General features: G+C 44.7%; 1 protein-coding gene across 1 annotated transcript in view; it reads left to right on the top strand.

The window, feature by feature from the left end:
• Pdzrn3 (PDZ domain containing ring finger 3) overlaps window positions 1–17,542 on the top strand; it is a 226,732-nt gene that overhangs the window by 921 nt on the left and 208,269 nt on the right. Inside the window, exon 2 of the mRNA XM_028773028.1 lies at window positions 14,017–14,103. Coding sequence (XP_028628861.1) covers window positions 14,017–14,103 — 87 coding nt within the window. The remainder of the gene's footprint in view (window positions 1–14,016; window positions 14,104–17,542) is intronic.

Genomic DNA, 17,542 nt, shown 5'->3' with positions numbered 1-17,542 from the left:
TCTCTCTCTCTCTCTCTCTCTCTCTCTCTCTCTCTCTCTCTCTCTCTCTCCCCCTCTGTCTCTGTCTCTCTGTGTCTCTCTGTCTCTCCCTTCCCTCCCCCCCCTTCTCCCTCCTTAGCTGGCCCAGAGTCTCACCCAGGTCTTTTGAGTATAGGGATGCCAGGGTCTTCCTGGGTGCATCTCTGGCCTCCTCTTGTTAGCAGTGCTTGCCAGCTGCATCACTTCGTGCGGGTTACTTAACTTATCCCAACTGAGAAAGTATGGTTCCAAAAGACAGGACATGTAGGGCGAGTTGAAGCTACAGCAGTTTTGGGGGCCCGAGTGTGTCTATGAACACAAAAAGGAACCCACAACCAAGTGTAGGGTTGGAACAGAGAACGTGGCTCCCGAGCCACAGGGGTGTTGAGAGGCTTTGCCTTGCACACCAGCCTGAGATCCAGGAAGCTGCTCATCTTGGCCTAAGATGGTCCTTGTGGATGTGACACTGCATGGGGTGACCTGGATCTATGGATCTTCTGCGATCCAAAGGGGGAGGGGTGGCGCCAGAGCCGTTATGGTGCAGCTTGAAAGAGATGCCAGGAGAGAGGTCCCAGTGTAAAGGCTGGGATTCAAACATGCACTTTCCTGCCAACTCACTGGCTGACCTTCAGCAAGTAGCTTAACCCCTCTAAAGTTGGAAACTATGGTTCCTAACGACTTACAGCAGGAAAACACAGCCAGGCACCGTAGGAATACTCCTTTGGGCAATGAGAAAGAACCCAACGACCCACTTGCTCCAATAACTGGAAAGTAATAATTAAGTGGTAGTCTCCTGGAATTAAAACATCTCCACCTTTTGGTAACCTGCTGAGTGACTTGTGGATTAGCTTCCATAGGTGCCTTGGTTTACCTCTAGTGTAAAATGATGCTGTTCCCATCACCCATCACAGTGCCAGACTGAGAGAGAGTACCTGCATTTACCTTAAACTACTCCTGTACCGTCCCCTGCCCTGCTGATCAGGGGAATTATGTCAGCCTCCACTCCTGAGGTTTACCAGCTTCAGCTCTTCTCAGTCATTTCTCTTCTCTCTTTTCTTTCTCTCCCCCTCCCTCCCTTCCCCCCTCTCCCTCCCCCTCCCTCTCCCTCTCCCTCTTCTTCCCTCCCTCTCTCCCTTTTTCCCTCTCCCTCTTCTTCCCTCCCTCTCTCCCTTTCCCCCCTCCTTCATCTCTTCCTCTCTCCTTCCCCCTCTCAGGGCTCTCTCTCTCTCTCTCTCTCTCTCTCTCTCTCTCTCTCTCTCACACACACACACACACACACACACACAATACAGGTACAATGCTAACCATTTTGTACATGGAGAAACTGTGGTTCCTGGAGTGGAAATCTTAGTATGCTTAGGTCAGGGCTTTAAAGGTTCAGAGGTGGGTTTTGACTGTATTTGTCTCTCTAGCACAGTGGTTTTCAACCTGTGGGTTGGGGGGGTCTCATCTTCAATAACCTGCACATCAGATATTTACAATTTGAAACAGTAACAAAATTACAGTTATAAAGTAACAATAATGTAATTTTATTTTATTGCCCAGAAACAGTTCCCACATAAGGAACTGTATTAAAGCATCAGGGCCTTAGGCTCTGTCCTTAACCACAATTGGGCTGTGTCTTGGTTTAACCACTGGTACCTGTTACTCTCCATATATCTCCATATATTGAGGACCACCAACAGTGGGGTGTACTTTCCACTTCATCTAACCCTTATAGATGAGGGAACTGACCTGGGAGAGATTATATAACCTGCCCAAATCCCAACAGTGGGACTCAGGAGAAAAGCATGGATTTAGGTTCTGCCTTCCAGAGAAGATAGGTTTTTACCTTAGACTTTGGCTCAATGTCGCCATGTGCTGACATTTGGGGGCTTGGTAAGGCTTTGTTACTGGGAGTCTCTGTTGTCAGATACTCTGTAGAACTCAGAGCAGTACTCCTATTGGCTTCAACTCACACAATGCCAGTAGACTTTATTCTAAATTCCAACAATCCAAAATGTCTCCAGATATTGTCAAGCGTCCTCTAGGGAGCTACATTCCTTCACTTGAAAACCACTGGTTTGCCTGCAAGCAAGCGTGCCACATTTTCAACAGCTGGGTGCTTCTGCTGCCTGGCAAGGGGTGTGGACCCTGCTGCTGCCACTCTGGCTGCTGCTCCAGATGGCCTGGCAGAGAGGGGAGCATATTTGCCCAAGCGGGCCCCCAGAGACCTGTGTCTGCTCTGTTCTCCCCACTTCCCCTCCCTTGCTCCTTCCATGCCTGCATTCCGGGCCTGCAAGTTTCTACCCTTCACCCCCTTTCTGGCCCCTGGCCTGTCTGTCAGCTGCAGTCTCCACAGCTGGCCAGCTCTGGGCGAAGGGCAAATATTTACAGCTCTGAGGCTCACAGAGGACCGTACAGGCGCACAAGAGACTGGTGTGAGCTTGCAACTCACCCAAACAGAGAGTTGAGCTTGCTTTTCAATCAGGCGCCAGGCTTTGGGCAAAGGCTTTCCCAAGTGTCTCTTGTTTATGCTGTCTTCTGGGCTTCCTGTGTCGTCTTACGAGTGACGCTTATTTATAAATAAGCCATTCACTCCTTCTGAGTTCATACATCATTCACTGTTGAGATAGTTTGTTATTTCTTCTTGCCTTTCTATTTTCTTTCTGGGATGTTTGAGTAAACTCTCTCTTAGAATCAAAAATATAATGCTTGGATAAAAATTGTGGATGTGTTTTGGAGCTCTGTTGGGTAAGTAGGGCAGGGAATCAGGGGTGTTAAGTTCAGGAACAAGATGTTGATTTTGAGAGACAGAGAAACTCCATCCTGAAAGTGGAGCTCTTGCTCAGAACCTACATGGACCTTTGTGCCAGGCTTGGGGACAATCAAGAATGTCCTGGTCCAAAAGGTGCCCTAGCTGGCTTCTCAGGCTTTAACCCTTATCCAGTCTCAGAGGAGGTCTTCAGGAAGCTTGCTCCTCTTGTTCCCAAGTTAACCCTCCTTGGCCTTTGCTGAGAGGGTCAGCTCTTCCTGTAGTCAGCTGTAACTCCTCCTACCAGGAGCTGTTTAAGGACTTGTATATTTCATTGGGCCAACTTTCTATCCCTCATCAGTTCTGTTTATTCTTTTCCAGAGGCAGAAGGATTTAAGTTGCCTGGAAATTCTCAGATACAAAACTTTTATTTCATATTTTTCTAAAACCCATTGTTTGTTTCTCTGTTATAAACTGAAGCCTACAGTAAAACTTGCTTCGTAAATGAACTGACGTTCTTCCTACTGTCTTGATTCAGTTTTTGACAACACCCAAGCACCCTAGATTAGATTGGACCATGTGGCTTGCTCTGGTTGAAGTGTTATTCTTGCCCTTTCAGACCCCAGTGTACTAGGGATCTTTAGAGACTGTGATAAAACCCATTTTGCACAGTCTCACCATTAGCCAGTCTCAGGAACCTAGAGTTCAGTTCTTGTACATGTTAAGCGAGTATGCTAGCACTGAGTTATATCCCCAGTTCTATTTTATGAATTTTTTCCTCTGTGCAGTGTTGGTGATGAAGTCGGAGCTTTAGAAATGCTGGGCAAGTCTTCAACCATTGAATTAATTCCTACCCTTCAGATCATTGTCTAAACATTTTAAGACCAAGATAATATTTTAAAACTGATATCAACAGCAGTGACCTAGGAAGATACCTCTGATTTGCCTGAGGCCACATCTGTTGGTAGTAGGCCTGACATGGGTGCCATACTTCAGTTAAAGACTTGCCTCCACCCTCGGTTTCCTACCCTGACCTACTCACCTGTCTGTAAGAGCAGAGGCATTCTAGTGCATGTTTTGTTTTGCTCTCTGGCAGAGTAGAAGCTCTTGGTAAAACTTCAGCGTCATTGAGATACTTCAAGCTCATCCCTGTGCCCTTTGACCCTCTGTGTCCAGTCAGTCACAGAATCTTGTGGGTTAAACCTGTCTTGCACCTACCTATTTACTCTTCTCTTAGGTCATTCAGACAATCTTCTGTCTCAGTCAGAGGTTCTCAACCTCAACAGAGCCAACATTTGCACTGGCTGACTCCTGTTGTGCCTGTGTTACTTACTAGTGGTACAGCATGGGTAGCATCATACCCTAACAGCAGCACACCTTGAGGAGCAGCAGTCCCTGAGCCCTGATAATCAGATCTACCTGCAGCTACTTCATAATGAGGAAAAAGACTGGCCTTTCTTTCAGCCACCGCCATCCCAGCATCATCTCTTGCCTGGACCAGCTGGTCCTTCCCATACCGTTTTATTTTACATCATTCTTTAACTATCACTAGCAATAACTTCTTACAAGTGTGAATCACATCTCATTCTATTCCACTTTCTTTGCCTTGGGTGGGAGGAGGAAAACAGTCTAGCAAACTGCATCCAACTATACCCACCTGTTGGTGTTCTTTCTCTTGTCTTGACCTCACTGATTTCTGAGGGCTTTGTGGCTAAGCCTCCAAGCTCCTAACTAACTACTCATGGGCCTGTGCACCTGCGTTTTTCTCTACCTGGAACAGTATTTCCAATCATGCTTCTCCATGGCACCTGCTTCTTTTCTACCTCTCTCCTCTTGCCTTGAGACTTTCTGTCCACACTTAGGTTTATTCCTTAGTAAATAACTGACTTCCTACTCTTTCCATCTTGGTCCAGCATCACTACATCCAGAAGCCAGACTTCTCTGATCTTATAGAGGATACCTGGTATCCTAAGGCTCTCCCTTGTTGAAGGAATTTATGCTAGTTATAATGCTCTAATTAGAAGGGTCTGCCTGGTCAAGGACTGTCTTCTCTGCTACGGTCCTCCCCATGTGTCATCTAAATCCTTGAGTCCTCTTATCAGCCATAAAATCCATTCAGGTTGCTCATGAAGAGTGCACTTGTGTTACAAACAGTAAGTTTTCCTATGTTATCCATACCTCAAATTGTTTCCAGGTTTTTGGTAGACATTGTTTTTCTTCTATGAGATCCACCAGGATCAAGTTGTATAAAAGCTTAAAATCTCTGAAACTATTTTTGGCCATTTAGAACTGGGAATAAGTTCATTTAACAAATAATTGTGTCAAGAAAGTATTCCAGATGAATACTTTGAAGTGAATCTATACCGTGTTTGCCCTTGGGTGTTCTTTGTTTCAGACAAGTGTTAGCAAATAGCTGTTCCTTAGTAGGTTTAACAAAACAGCCTCTTCCAGCTGAAAGAACTGTGGGCTGACAGTTGTATTCTGTTTTAGTGATTTATAAAGAAGGTGAAGATTTGGTTTACAGATACATTAGCTATACTGGAGTCCGTGTGTATAGCTGTTGGGGTTGGAAATTCTCCTGAGATTAATGTATGAGTGGTTCTTTTAGTGTTCAGAGGTGATGCATGCCTCTCAGAATGCTTAAAACTATCCAGCAGGTTTCTCTGATGCTGACACTTGAGGATGTCATGCTGCATCTTGAGACACCACTCTCATTACATAGAATTCTCCAGCTGGCTTGCGCTCTCTCTCTCTCTCTCTCTCTCTCTCTCTCTCTCTCTCTCTCTCTCTCTTTTCATGGAGAGGTTTTAAAATGTTTTAAGCCAGGGACTGGGGAGATAGCTTGCTATGTAAGCACTGAGGATCTGAATTTGAATCCTCAGCACTCAGGTAAAACATGAGCTTGCACAGCTATACTGCCAGCAGGACTGAGGCAGAGACCAGAGAACTCCTTTTGCCTGCTGCCTGCTAGCCAGCTGAATTGATGAGCTCCAGGTTAAGAGAGAGACCTGTCTCAAAATATATAGACACATGTATATGTATATATATGGTGAAGAGCAGTTGAGGAAGACAGCAGCCCTTGACTTCTGGCCTCCACATACTTGAATATATGTGTACACACGCAGAAACAGGTACACACATGAACGTACAAAACAGAAAGAAAAACAACAACAACTAAACAAAATAGAACTATCCCCCCACACTAGAAAACAAACAAACAAATCAACCAGAAACATTCTAAATCAGTTTGGTTAAAGCTAGAAATGAGATGGTAATGGCAAAGCTGGCTTTAAACCTAGTGTTTCCTGACTTCAATCTCATACACTTTCATCAAAATAAGAATACTTTACCCAATACCAATTAGTCACTCCTGAAATCATATACATATAAGCAATCCTAAACAGACACACCAGTTTGTAGTCGTGTATTTATGCATGCAGACACACACACACATATCAATAATAGTCACAGAAAAAAGAGGCCACAAATTTGGGAAGGTGAAGGGAAACATGGAAAGGGTTGGAAGAAGGGAAGGGGGAAAATGTGTAATTATATTGTTATTTTCATTCTGAGAAGTACTCTCCCTGAAGTTTCCCACAGGCTTCAGAAGGATTCTTGTCATCTATGTCTAGCTCTGTGTTGGTTTTGAGTGTGGATGGAGTCTCTAGTTCATCCTCAGGGAGACCTGGTCACTCCCTATTGTAGACAGGTTCAGACCCCAGACAGTTGAGTACCTTGACCGCTCCCATGGCCCCTTCCACTGTTTTTTCTTGTCTTCCATTCCTCCCCTTGAAGAAACTGCCATGTTCACAGATCTATACACAGGGAGTATAGAATACAGCTTGTCTAGCAAAGATTCTCAGGTACAGTACATAAACAAAACAAGATAGTGTCCAGGAGGCGATTGTATTATTACTTCATTTCTTTCATTTTTATCCATGTTATTTTAAGAGGGGCTCAGGGTGGGAAGTAGATAAAATTCTTCCAAATATATTCTGTTCCTCAGTTCCTCACATCCTTGCATCTGGAGTACCAGGTGCTGTGGTAAACTTTGATTGGTACAAAGGCAAGCCTGAGCGTCTTCAGCTCAAGGGAGCAGTCAGACACCCATTTATGGGTGAAATCCATTTCAACTTAAGAGTTGAAATCACCCTAACTTTTACTATTTGCCTATCCAAGCTTTGTATCTGTCCAGTTACCCTTCTCCCCCTTGCCCCAGTAATAGTGCCCTAATAATCTAGTTCCAATAAGAAAGGGATTGGTGTAATGCAATGATTACTCTTGTAAAGAAAATAACTACCAGATGGGCTTGGGTGGCCATCTTTCCCATCCATGCCATATGTGTAATTGCCAGTGTGTAACAGGACAGAGGCAGTGTGTAACCTTGGTTTGAGTGTGGCCTGCAGCAACCACAGCCATGGGAACTGGGGAAGGATGTGCCAGATGAATCCGTGGCAGACAGTTCACCCTGTCTGCTAGTAGCTGTTTTCAGGTGCCCATCGCTCCACTGCAGGAACATGAAGAGAGGGACAGAGTCCCATCATGTTGAGGGTCAGGGTTGGATGCAAAGTACCCAGAGTAGAGCTAGTGTGAGATGGCTTTCAGATCTTTGACACTGTGGCCTAAAAGATCACGTGTGTCTTCTCCCTGATGTTCAGGGACTCTGAGAGGAACTCCCAGTTCCTATAAACAAGAAAATCATGGTTTTATAGCTGCTAAGTGAAGTTGACTTTGCTCTCTGTAATTTGGCAAAGAAAATTCTTTGGTGTGGGCCTTTGAATGTTTAAAATTTAAAAATTTCTTACCATGGTACTCAGGAGGCAACAGCAGGAGTGTCACATTCAAGGGTTATCCTGTGCTACATAATGAGAACACGTTAAAAACAAAATTCCACAATCTCTTGTCCACCATGTTTTGGTCCATTTTAATTGCTGTAACAAAAATGCAATAAATTGGGTAGCTTGTAAACAATAGAAATTGGTTTCTTGATCTCTGGAATCTGACAAGCCCAGGAAGACAAATGTGGCACATTCAGTGTTGGCTAAAGGCCTGAAGCAGCCTCGGTTCACAGACAATGTTTTGGTCTTTTTGTTTTGTTTATTTGTTTCTTTGTTTCTCCCTATGCTGTTATAGAAGAGATAAAAAACCCTTTGGTGCCTTTTTTGAAGGCACTGATTCCTAAACACATTTCAGCATGCCTCCCTTCTTCCACTAATATTATTACCCTTAAGACATATGATCTCAACAAAATTGTAAAATGTTTAAGTTGTGTGTACATATACATATGTGTGTATGTGCAGGGAGGGGCTCTATAGGGCAGAGGTCAACATTCAGTGTTATTCCTCAGGTGATACCCTTCTTAGTTTTTGAGACAGAGTCAGTCTTTAAGTGGTGTTGAACTTGGTATGTGTTGTAGGTTGGCTGGCCAGAGGGCCCCAGGGATCCACCAGTCTCCACACTCCCAGCACTGGGTTTATTCACGTGTCCCACCACCTCTTGTGACAGTCTTATTGCTTGTAAAGCAAGCACTTTTCTAACTGAGCCATTTCCCAACCTCCTAACATCTGAATATTGAGGGCACACAAACGTTCACAGCATAACACACCCTTGACGGACACATCAAGGGTGTCGCACTTGAGGTTCTGATGGCAGTGATGTTTTGCCTCGTGTTTGGTTATTTCCATGAATCATTGCATATGAACAGTCTCGAGAAAAGCAAATGAGTCAATGGCAAAAGTTAGAGATATGAATTTGGAGCTCATTTTGTGGAAATACAAAATCAAACGCTTGGGGGTTCTGCAGTTTGTTTAGATAACATGGCAAACTTTTGAGTAGAGCAGAAGTGAGGACACTTTGTCTCTTTTATTATTCTCCAAACACATGCAATTTGGCTTGCAGATGTGTGTGTGTGATTCGGCAGAACTAAAACCCCCGCAAAAGCTGTCCTTTGGTCCCGTGGACCTGTCTTCCTGGGTCTTTCATCTCTCCCCATTCTCTCTACACCTGTCTTGGTAAGTCACCCATCCTGCTCTTGCTCCCATGGTTGTCTCATCCAACTGAAACTTATATTCAAGTGTCACCTCCATCACCCGCCTCTGCCTTAGGCTCACACAGTGTTTCCTTCTGTTCTTCCTGGAGATCCCTTTATTTCAATTGGAATTTGAATTACAAGGAGGGCTTAGTCTATGCTCTTTCATTGAGAATGGCAAAGGCAGAACGAGGACAAAAGGCTCCAAGTGTAGGGAGTGAAGACATCCCCAGCCCTTTCTTACAGAACTTTTGGCAGATGGCTCTGTCTCCCCATCCCTCTAAGCCCCAGCTCTGCACATTCTTGGCTTGGCGACAGCCGAATATACAGCACTTTCATGTCACCAGTCAACAGACAGGCCTGTTTCCCAGCTGTGTGAGCCTCAAGGAACTTCGCTAATCTGAAGCTGAGAAGTGTCCTGTCACCCCATACAGCCTAGTGGTCCGTTGGTCAGGCCAGTAAGTTCCATTTCCCCTGTACCCACTGAGCAGTTTTCGAGTTCAGCTTGCTGTATCCCAGGAGCCCACAACTGCACTGGGTCAGAAACAGCTGTCACTTGACAAAAAGGCATTTTCAAAAGAGTTCATAGTGACAGCGGCAGGGATGGATGGGAGAGCCATACTGATTAGTGATAGCCTGAGTCCAAGCTTCTGAAGCCTGAGAAAAGTGTCAGAATAGGACTGAAATGCATAGGGACTTTGTCTCTAGAGGGTAGGTCACACTCTTCAGTGCTGAAAGAGCAGCCCTTAGTGTCTCCCAGAGTGTCTCCCAGACAATCAAAGTGGAGCAACACATCACTTAACGAGATGAACTGAGAAATGTGTTAGGCAGTTCTGGCACATGAAAGCATAATAAAGTCTGGTTACACTAGCCTGACGCCAGGACACAGCATCCCATGGGACCACTCATATACTTGTCTTTAAATAAAATTCCTTGGATAAAAAACAAACAAAAAACAACATTAAGAAGTTTGTGGCGGTGCATGGAATATGTGACTTCCACCCTGAAGTTTCCTTCCCTCCCCAAATTCTTAAATAGCTGGCTGTGGCGTTGAAAGCTGAAGCAGCTGAGATTTCAGATGATACAATAGGTCCATACTGGAAGGGAAGAGGGATCTTAAGCAAAATCACATTTATGGTACTGGGAAGTAAGCTTCTATTTCTTCTTGTGGCCTGCTGGCCTGGGGCTTCTGGAGGTTTCATGCCCTTGCTTGAGTATAACCATAGCCCCTTCTCTAAGGTTAATCTGTGTCCTTTCTCCATCCTAAAGATATAAGGCTATCCCAAGGAGACTGACATCACAGTAAGGGACCAGCTATGTCCTTGGCTATATCTCTAGAATGTACAGTAGCTTGACAGTAGTGTGTTAGATCTGTCTGTCCAGCTACAAGAAATGATGTCAGTAGGCTCCATAATTACTTGCTTTTCTATTCCACCCATATTGCAGTGGCATGCTCCTCTGTCTATTGGGTCCTAGGGAAGAGACATGAGAACTGCTACAGAGTCTGGAAAGCTGAAGGCTCCTGAGGAAGGCTCTTAACTTCCACTTGTTGCTGTCTTCCTTCTCTTGTTTTCTTCTCAGCTTTAAGTCCCGGGACCTGGTGGGCCTTCGTGCTATCGAGAGTATGCAGCCATCCCTAGGACTCTTCTCCGCTTCTCCCTTCTTCTTCCACAATTCATAGCCCAGCTCACAGTTTCTTGGGTTTGCACTGGTGCAAGTGGCATCTGCTTTCCATCTGTTTTGCTTCTGGGGCCTCCTCACCCTCTGCCTGGCTGTGTCTTGTGTCCCATTACTGTTCTGATGGCCTACAGCCTACCTTGTTGTCTGCTAGTCTAGGCTGTGCTTTGCTCAGAGTCCCGCTTTGATGTTTCTCATCACGAATGCCCTCTTCAGTGTGAAATGTGCCTGCCTGGTATTTTTCCCATCAGTATTCTAGAGTTACTTTTGCAGTCCTGGAAAAAAAGGGAGGGATTCAACATTGGCTAGTATCTTCCTTTTTGTTTATTTTTAAAAATTCTTCTATTTTCGGTGCCAGTTCTTCAAGCTTACCAAAATATTGACTAAGCTATTCTCCACTGAACTGCTTTGGGGGGATTGTGACTGATGGGTTGACGAACATCCCAGCATCAGTGCTGAGCCAGGTCCATCTTGGCATTCAGCCCTGCTTATGTCATGAGCGCTTACTATGGGCCAATATACTTAGGCTTACATGGATCCTTGTGAGGTATTGCCTATATCATCTGTTATCATGGTACCTATGGCATGAGAGGAAACTGTTAATCCCTTTCTGTGGATCAGGAAGATGACTTCGAGTCATGACTTGTAAGTGGAAGATCTTACCTAAGGTGCTGTTGATGTCAGGGGCATGGTACTTTGAGGATTTACCAAGCTCTGAAAAACATTCTCAATCTATATGGTTACTATTATAAAATCCAGTATGCTGGTTAGACTTTAAAAGCTGCCTTATGGAATCCAGGGGTGTTCAACCTTTTGATATTGCTATAGGACATTGAATTATGCACGTTTTTTTGTGGGACCACATTGTAGCTCTCCTGGAGTATGGAGCCCTCAGATGGCAGACTGACACACCTGGATGGATTTAGGACAGAGTACAAACATTTACAATCATCCCACAGAGAGCACGGGTGCTGGAGTTTCACAGACCTCAGTTCTAGCCTCTAGGCTCCCACTTTATTTCTGATTAACCTTGAGCTTGTGTGATTGTCCGTGTGCCCATGTGTTGAGAGACAGATAGGTCACTTAATCAGCTGTTCACATGAAGTTGGACCCTTTCCCGTGTCTGATCCACTCTACCTTGAATTTTGGAGAAAATTGCATAGCATGGCTTGTGATAAACCCCTAAATGATCCAGTACTGCTGAAATATTCCTGTAAGTGGAAGCTATCACTGTACCAAAATATAAAGTGTTGGGAGGGCAGCATGGAAAAGGGCTCTTGCATAAGCCCCTGCATACCTCTGTTTAGCTGGTGAAGTGTAATTGAATGGAAACCATTTCTACAACTCTTTCCTGATGTATTTTGAGCCCAGGAATAGAGTACACATGTTTTCAGAGATGAATGTTTGTAAGTCCAATGTTGGTGTGGGATCTGATGGTGAAAATCATGCCTCATATTTCAGCTACAAAACTGAGCAAGTGAAGGTTGTTGGAGAAGACAGTAGGAAAGGAAACACAGAATGCAACTCATGGGAAGAGAATAGAGCATGGCGTTTGGTAATTGGGTGGAGAAATGAGAAAACTCCAGTTCCTGCTGAACTTCATCTTAGCCAGCTCAGCATCCCATCCTTGGTGACTCTTCTACACATTAGCTTACTGCTGTGATTCAGTCCTAGATGAGTTCAAGGTGGTCATGAAGCATCCTTTCTTCTCATGGATTGCCTCCGGCAAGGAAGTGGAAGTCAATTTGATTGTTGGGAAAGGTTCTTTGCAAGCTGCTGCTGAGCTGAGGAATATTGTATTTTTGGCATGGCTTTCTTAATCTTTCAAAAGATACCCAAAGCCATATCTCTGAGCACTTCAGATAGCACTCTTTGGCAATTTCTGGATTTTGTTCTGTTTCTGTATCCTGGGCAGACCTTCCTGCAGTGAACCCCTTCCCTGAAATTTTAGCAGTTGAAGCCTGAGGGACAGGGTATAGATTTTGCAGACCTGCATAGAATTACCTTCTACATGCTATACTGAAACAAAGCAGTTTTGGAAGATGCATAGAATTGGACTGTGTTCATCTAAAGACAAGCTCAACCTAGTATTAGTTCATTGACAGGTAATATCTTTGGCACAATCTTCCACCTATATTTGGAGAATGAGAATAGTATCAGTTTATAAAACTGTGTGGATTAGTGAATGAAATAAAGCACCTCACTTTTAGTATAACTTTTGGCATATAGCAAAAACTGAAAATATTAGCTGTTGGAAGTGCAGCATAATGAAATTCTTTGCCTTTTACCCCTCTTCTCCCCTCCCTCTTTCTCTTCCTCCTACCTTTTCTTTCCCTCTCCTCCCTTCTCTTCCTAATTTGCTCCCTCCCTGGGTCCCCCTCCCCCTTTTGGTCTATCTACATGATTCTCACACAGTAGATCTGAAAGTAAACTTTGGGTTCATTTGATCACGCATTCTTCTTTGTATACCATTTGAGATTGTCAGAGCACAACCATCTGCCTTGGATTAGTGTGTAACTGTACAGTTTCCATCATTGATTGTTATGAAAGCCAGGCATGTAAGCCATGTACGATAACTTGTTCAAAGTACCATGTATTTCTAACTTTTCACCCTTCTAAAAGAGCACATTAAGAGATGGGCTTCCAGTCCATCTGGATGAATTGTCAGTGTCCAATACAGAAAGCTGGAAACTGTCTCACTAGAAAAATATTTAAAGCTATGTTAATGAGCTTAATGTGTAAGTCACAGAACAAGAAGTAGCAGTTTGCACACGAGATGGCTCTATTTTTACTGTTCTCCTATCACTTAAGAGTGTTAGCTGAGGTGCCTGGCATCTCTGTCCCTTTTGGCTGCCTGTATGCCCTGTCCCAGGTGACTTCAGCTTGTTGGATTTGAGGTTGTCGTGACGTCTAGCTCTCCCCAGCATGTCTTGTGTTAAGGAGTTCTACATCTCCTACATATGAGTCAGTAATGGCTGTATAGAAATGAGCCCTTCCCCTCTGGACTGGAGCACCATTCAGGGTTTTCTGCTTTCACTTCACGTTTTGTGTCTGACAATTGCTTACACACACACACACACACACACACACACACACACACACACACAGTGTCTCCCAAACAGAGTTGACTATTGACAGTCCATTGCATGTGCTCACACTTCCGAGAGGATTGCCATTTGACCCTCTCATGATGTGACATGAATGCTGTCCTTGAGAAGTATAGAGAAACAGAGAGTGGCCGTCTAGACAGCCAGAGTCCAGCGGGCCAAAAGAAGGCTGTGTCTGTAGACCTAGGAGTCATTGATAGTGAATGATTGGAGGCCTGTCTGGACGCCTCCAGACATTCTTCTGTGGTCATCCCAGGCATGTCTGCAAGGTCCTAAAGACAGGGCTGAATTTCAGTTTGAGTTCTAAACATTTCCTCAGCCAAATGTCTCAAGAGATAAGAATTTATAAAGCAATTAGCTCCCTAGTCATGAGTCTCCTTGTATAAGAAGAAAATGCTACCCTCAATTTCCTGTTTGCAAACCAACGTTTTAACTAATTTGTTGTCTTGCAGGGCGAAGAGACCAAAAGCCTGACTCTTGTCCTGCATCGGGACTCTGGCTCCCTGGGATTCAACATCATTGGCGGCCGACCCTGTGTGGTATGTTAATTGCTAAAATTTTTTTTTTTTTTTTTTGGTTTTTTTCCTCTGTGGAGGTTGGGAGAGAGGTCGAGGATAGGACTGGATGCTCGCTGGCTTCATTCTCCTGTCTGTCTTTAGGTGTGTGTGTGTGTGTGTGTGTGTGTGTGTGTGTCTGTGTCTGATGTTTTCACACTCAGGCCTGTTCACATTGATCAGTATTATGTGTCTAATGTTTCTTACCCTTGCTTACAACATTGATCTCATACCGCTCTTTCAAACTATTGACCTTTAGGCTTGCCTCAGTGATTGTGTAGCAGGAAAGCTGAATGAAGTTGGGTGATATGGATGTCGCTAAAAATGAATGACCAGTTACCTTCCAAGTGAGCCAGACTGTGGGCTCCCCATGTGGACATGGCACCTTGAACTAGACTTTACACCTTGGTATTACTCATGGACAAGGTTCACTCCCTTCCTCTTTTCTTCCCAGGTTAGCTCTTTGGCTATTCCATCCCTCAATGGCCCCTCCCCTAGATGGAAGAGGACAAATTCCTATCTGATAGCTTAGCTTTGAGGAAAATGTCTTGAGGAAGAGTTTTGGGCATGGTAAGGGCCGCTCTTCAGACTCTCAGCATTTAAGAAGAATCAGCTGAGTGTCTGCTGTCTCTTTCTCTGTTCTAACACCGAGTATGTGCTAGACCTTGTTTACCAACTAAAAATAGTTCAAGAAAACAAGATTTGCTCATTCAACAAATACACACTGAGCACTGTTATTTGCTAGAGACTGATAGGTACAGTAGAGGCCCAAGAGATTGGGACCCTGTAGTCAGGGAGTGTGATTGCTGGGTGGGGATGGGGATTGTTAGGCACTAAACAAGTCTGTGTTAACCACAGACTGGAAGAAGTGGAGAGGAAAGGGCATCATTAATGGGAGCAGTCGGGAAAGCCTAGAGAAGATAGCCTGTTGAACCCTGAAGTAGGTGAAGGTGCCATCCCTGCAGAGATGGGGAATATCCCACCTGCCCTCCTGGAGCTCACATTTTCATGGAGAGACTGATGGAGTAGGAGAGGGCCATGCCACTAGAGATGCTCTGAAGGAGAAGGACCACTGTACTGAGTTCTGAAAACAGATAGGACTCTGCCCAATCACACGAACATTTAGGTTTAGAGACAGGCTCTTGCTATGAATTCACACCCTGGCCCAGAACTTGTGATCTTCTTGCCTCAGCCTCCTGAGTGTTGGTTTTCTACATATGCACCCCTGTACCCAGGTTCAGAAACTGTGTTTTGTCTACACACACACACACACACACACACACACACATTTTTGAAAGTATTTGAAGATCCCTGAGATAGAAAACAGTGGATTTGGCAGTGCTTACAAGACGGAGGGGTCCCCTAGGGCAGGGGTAGGATTGGGGGCAGCTAGACGTAATCAAATGATTCGTGTTGAGGGATGTGCAGAGACGTGATCAAAACGGGATGCAGCCAGTGCTGGGTCTGGACTCTGAAATAGTGTGGGCAGTGACTTACTGCACTGTGTTTTCACTCAAGGGGAGTGATGGGAGATTTATGGTGAAATTCCTGTAGCTTTTAGCCAAAACCACAGTTTCAAAAACAAAGTTTTGTTTTTAAAAACTGACAGCTTTGTCAGAAACGATATGTAGTAGATAAAATGATGAACGTCATCTGTCTGGGACAACATTTTAAATGCTGGGTGGGGGCAGCAACCCTTCCCACTTTACAAAACCAGAGGAATGAGCTCACAGATTCCCATCCTCTTTGTGGAAATCTTACCAAACTGGAGAAACACGTGTGAGGCTGGAGCTTTTCTGAATTCCCTCTTGTAGTTGACTATGATCCCAGGCTGGGCGCCTCTGCATTGTTCTGATCTAGTCCCTTGAAGCCCCAGCTTTGGGAAGAGGGAGGGAGACAGGCAGGCCTCAGTGTATAAGCATTTGACCTCAGCTAACAACAAAGAGGGGCTTGGATCTGTGTCAACTTATAAAAAGACATATTTGTAACTGGGGTGGGAGGGGTATTGCTCAGAGCTAGAGCCCTCAACCTGCATACACAGCACCCTAAAGGAAAAACAAGACAAAACAAAGAACAAAGAGAGAGCCTGTAAGCTTCTTAGCCTGGAGAATAGATGGGATTCCCTTTGGTTGCATTGGTGATGATGCCCCCTCCTCTGCCACCTTCTGTTGTCAGATGTAAACAACCACTGGAATCCACGATCCACTCCACTTACTAGATGTTTCAGAAACTTCCACAGCAGACAGAGCCTGAACTAGGAAGACCTTGTCTCTGCCCTAGGTGGAACCACATCAAAGCCCAGTGTTTGCAAAACCTTGGTGTGGAGAGGCACTTGTATGGGTAGTGATTGCTGAGAAACCCGTTATGCTGCGTCCAGGAGACTGTTCAGCAGCCACACCCCAGGAGTGGTGAAGGGCTTTTCCTCTTCCCTGGGAAGATGGTTTCTACTTTTCAATGTGTGTGTGTGTGTGTGTGTGTGTGTGTGCACGCGCGCATGCGTGTGTGTTTCCAAATATTTTTCTTTAAAAAGTTGACTTAATACAAACCCAACCTGATTTTGTAGTCTTTTAAAAAGTTGTCTATTGATTTGGTCTTGAACTAACAATATGTATGGGGGCTGAGGAGATGGCCTAGTGGGTAAATCCTTGCTGTGCATGCATGAGGAATGGAGTTCAATCCGTAACATCCACATGTAAAGTCAGAGGTTGTAGCCCTAATGTTGGAGGGTTAACAGAGACAGGAGGATTCCAGGTACTATCTGCCCAGGCTAGTTTAGCTCAAATGGTGTGCTCAGGGTCAGTAAGAGACTTGATCTCAAGAAACAAATGAGGGTCAGAGCTGCTGGTGAGTTAGCCTACTGGGCAAAAGTGTTTGCTGCTGAGTCTGCTGACCTGACTTTGGTCCTCAGGACCCACCTGATGAAGAGACCTGATGCACGTATGACACACACACATATAACACACACAGGCTTGAGCACTCTTCACATGCAGATGCACACAAATATAAATCATACATACCAAATAGAAGAAACCAGAAGGAAGCGCAGTTTCACATGGACGTGTTTCCTGTAGTGTTGATTACAAGTTTTCCAATTAGCAGAAAAAGCTTATCAAAATCTAACATGTATTCCTCACTTGACTGGAGTGGGAGGGGCTTGCAGGTCTCTGAGTAGACAGGAAAAAGCTAAACTGATTTCTGGGCACAGGCACATATGTTTAACCTCAGCACTCAGAGGCAGAGGCAGGTGAATCTCTGAGTTTGGGGTCAGCCTGATCTACAGAGTGAGTTTTAGTAGAACCAGAGCAAAGCAACCAGGCATAATCATTATCAGGTGTGGAAGTTGAAAGCAGTATAAATGATGAGCATCTTTTCCCAAGGTATTCCTCTGAGATGCTTGGTTGGACAGTGAAGGATCCTAGCCCAG

The sequence above is a fragment of the Grammomys surdaster genome, unplaced genomic scaffold, assembly GCF_004785775.1.
Source record: "Grammomys surdaster isolate TR1022 unplaced genomic scaffold, NIH_TR_1.0 220, whole genome shotgun sequence".
In the NCBI taxonomy this organism is placed as follows: domain Eukaryota; kingdom Metazoa; phylum Chordata; class Mammalia; order Rodentia; family Muridae; genus Grammomys; species Grammomys surdaster.
This window is presented reverse-complemented; position numbering and strand designations above follow the sequence as displayed.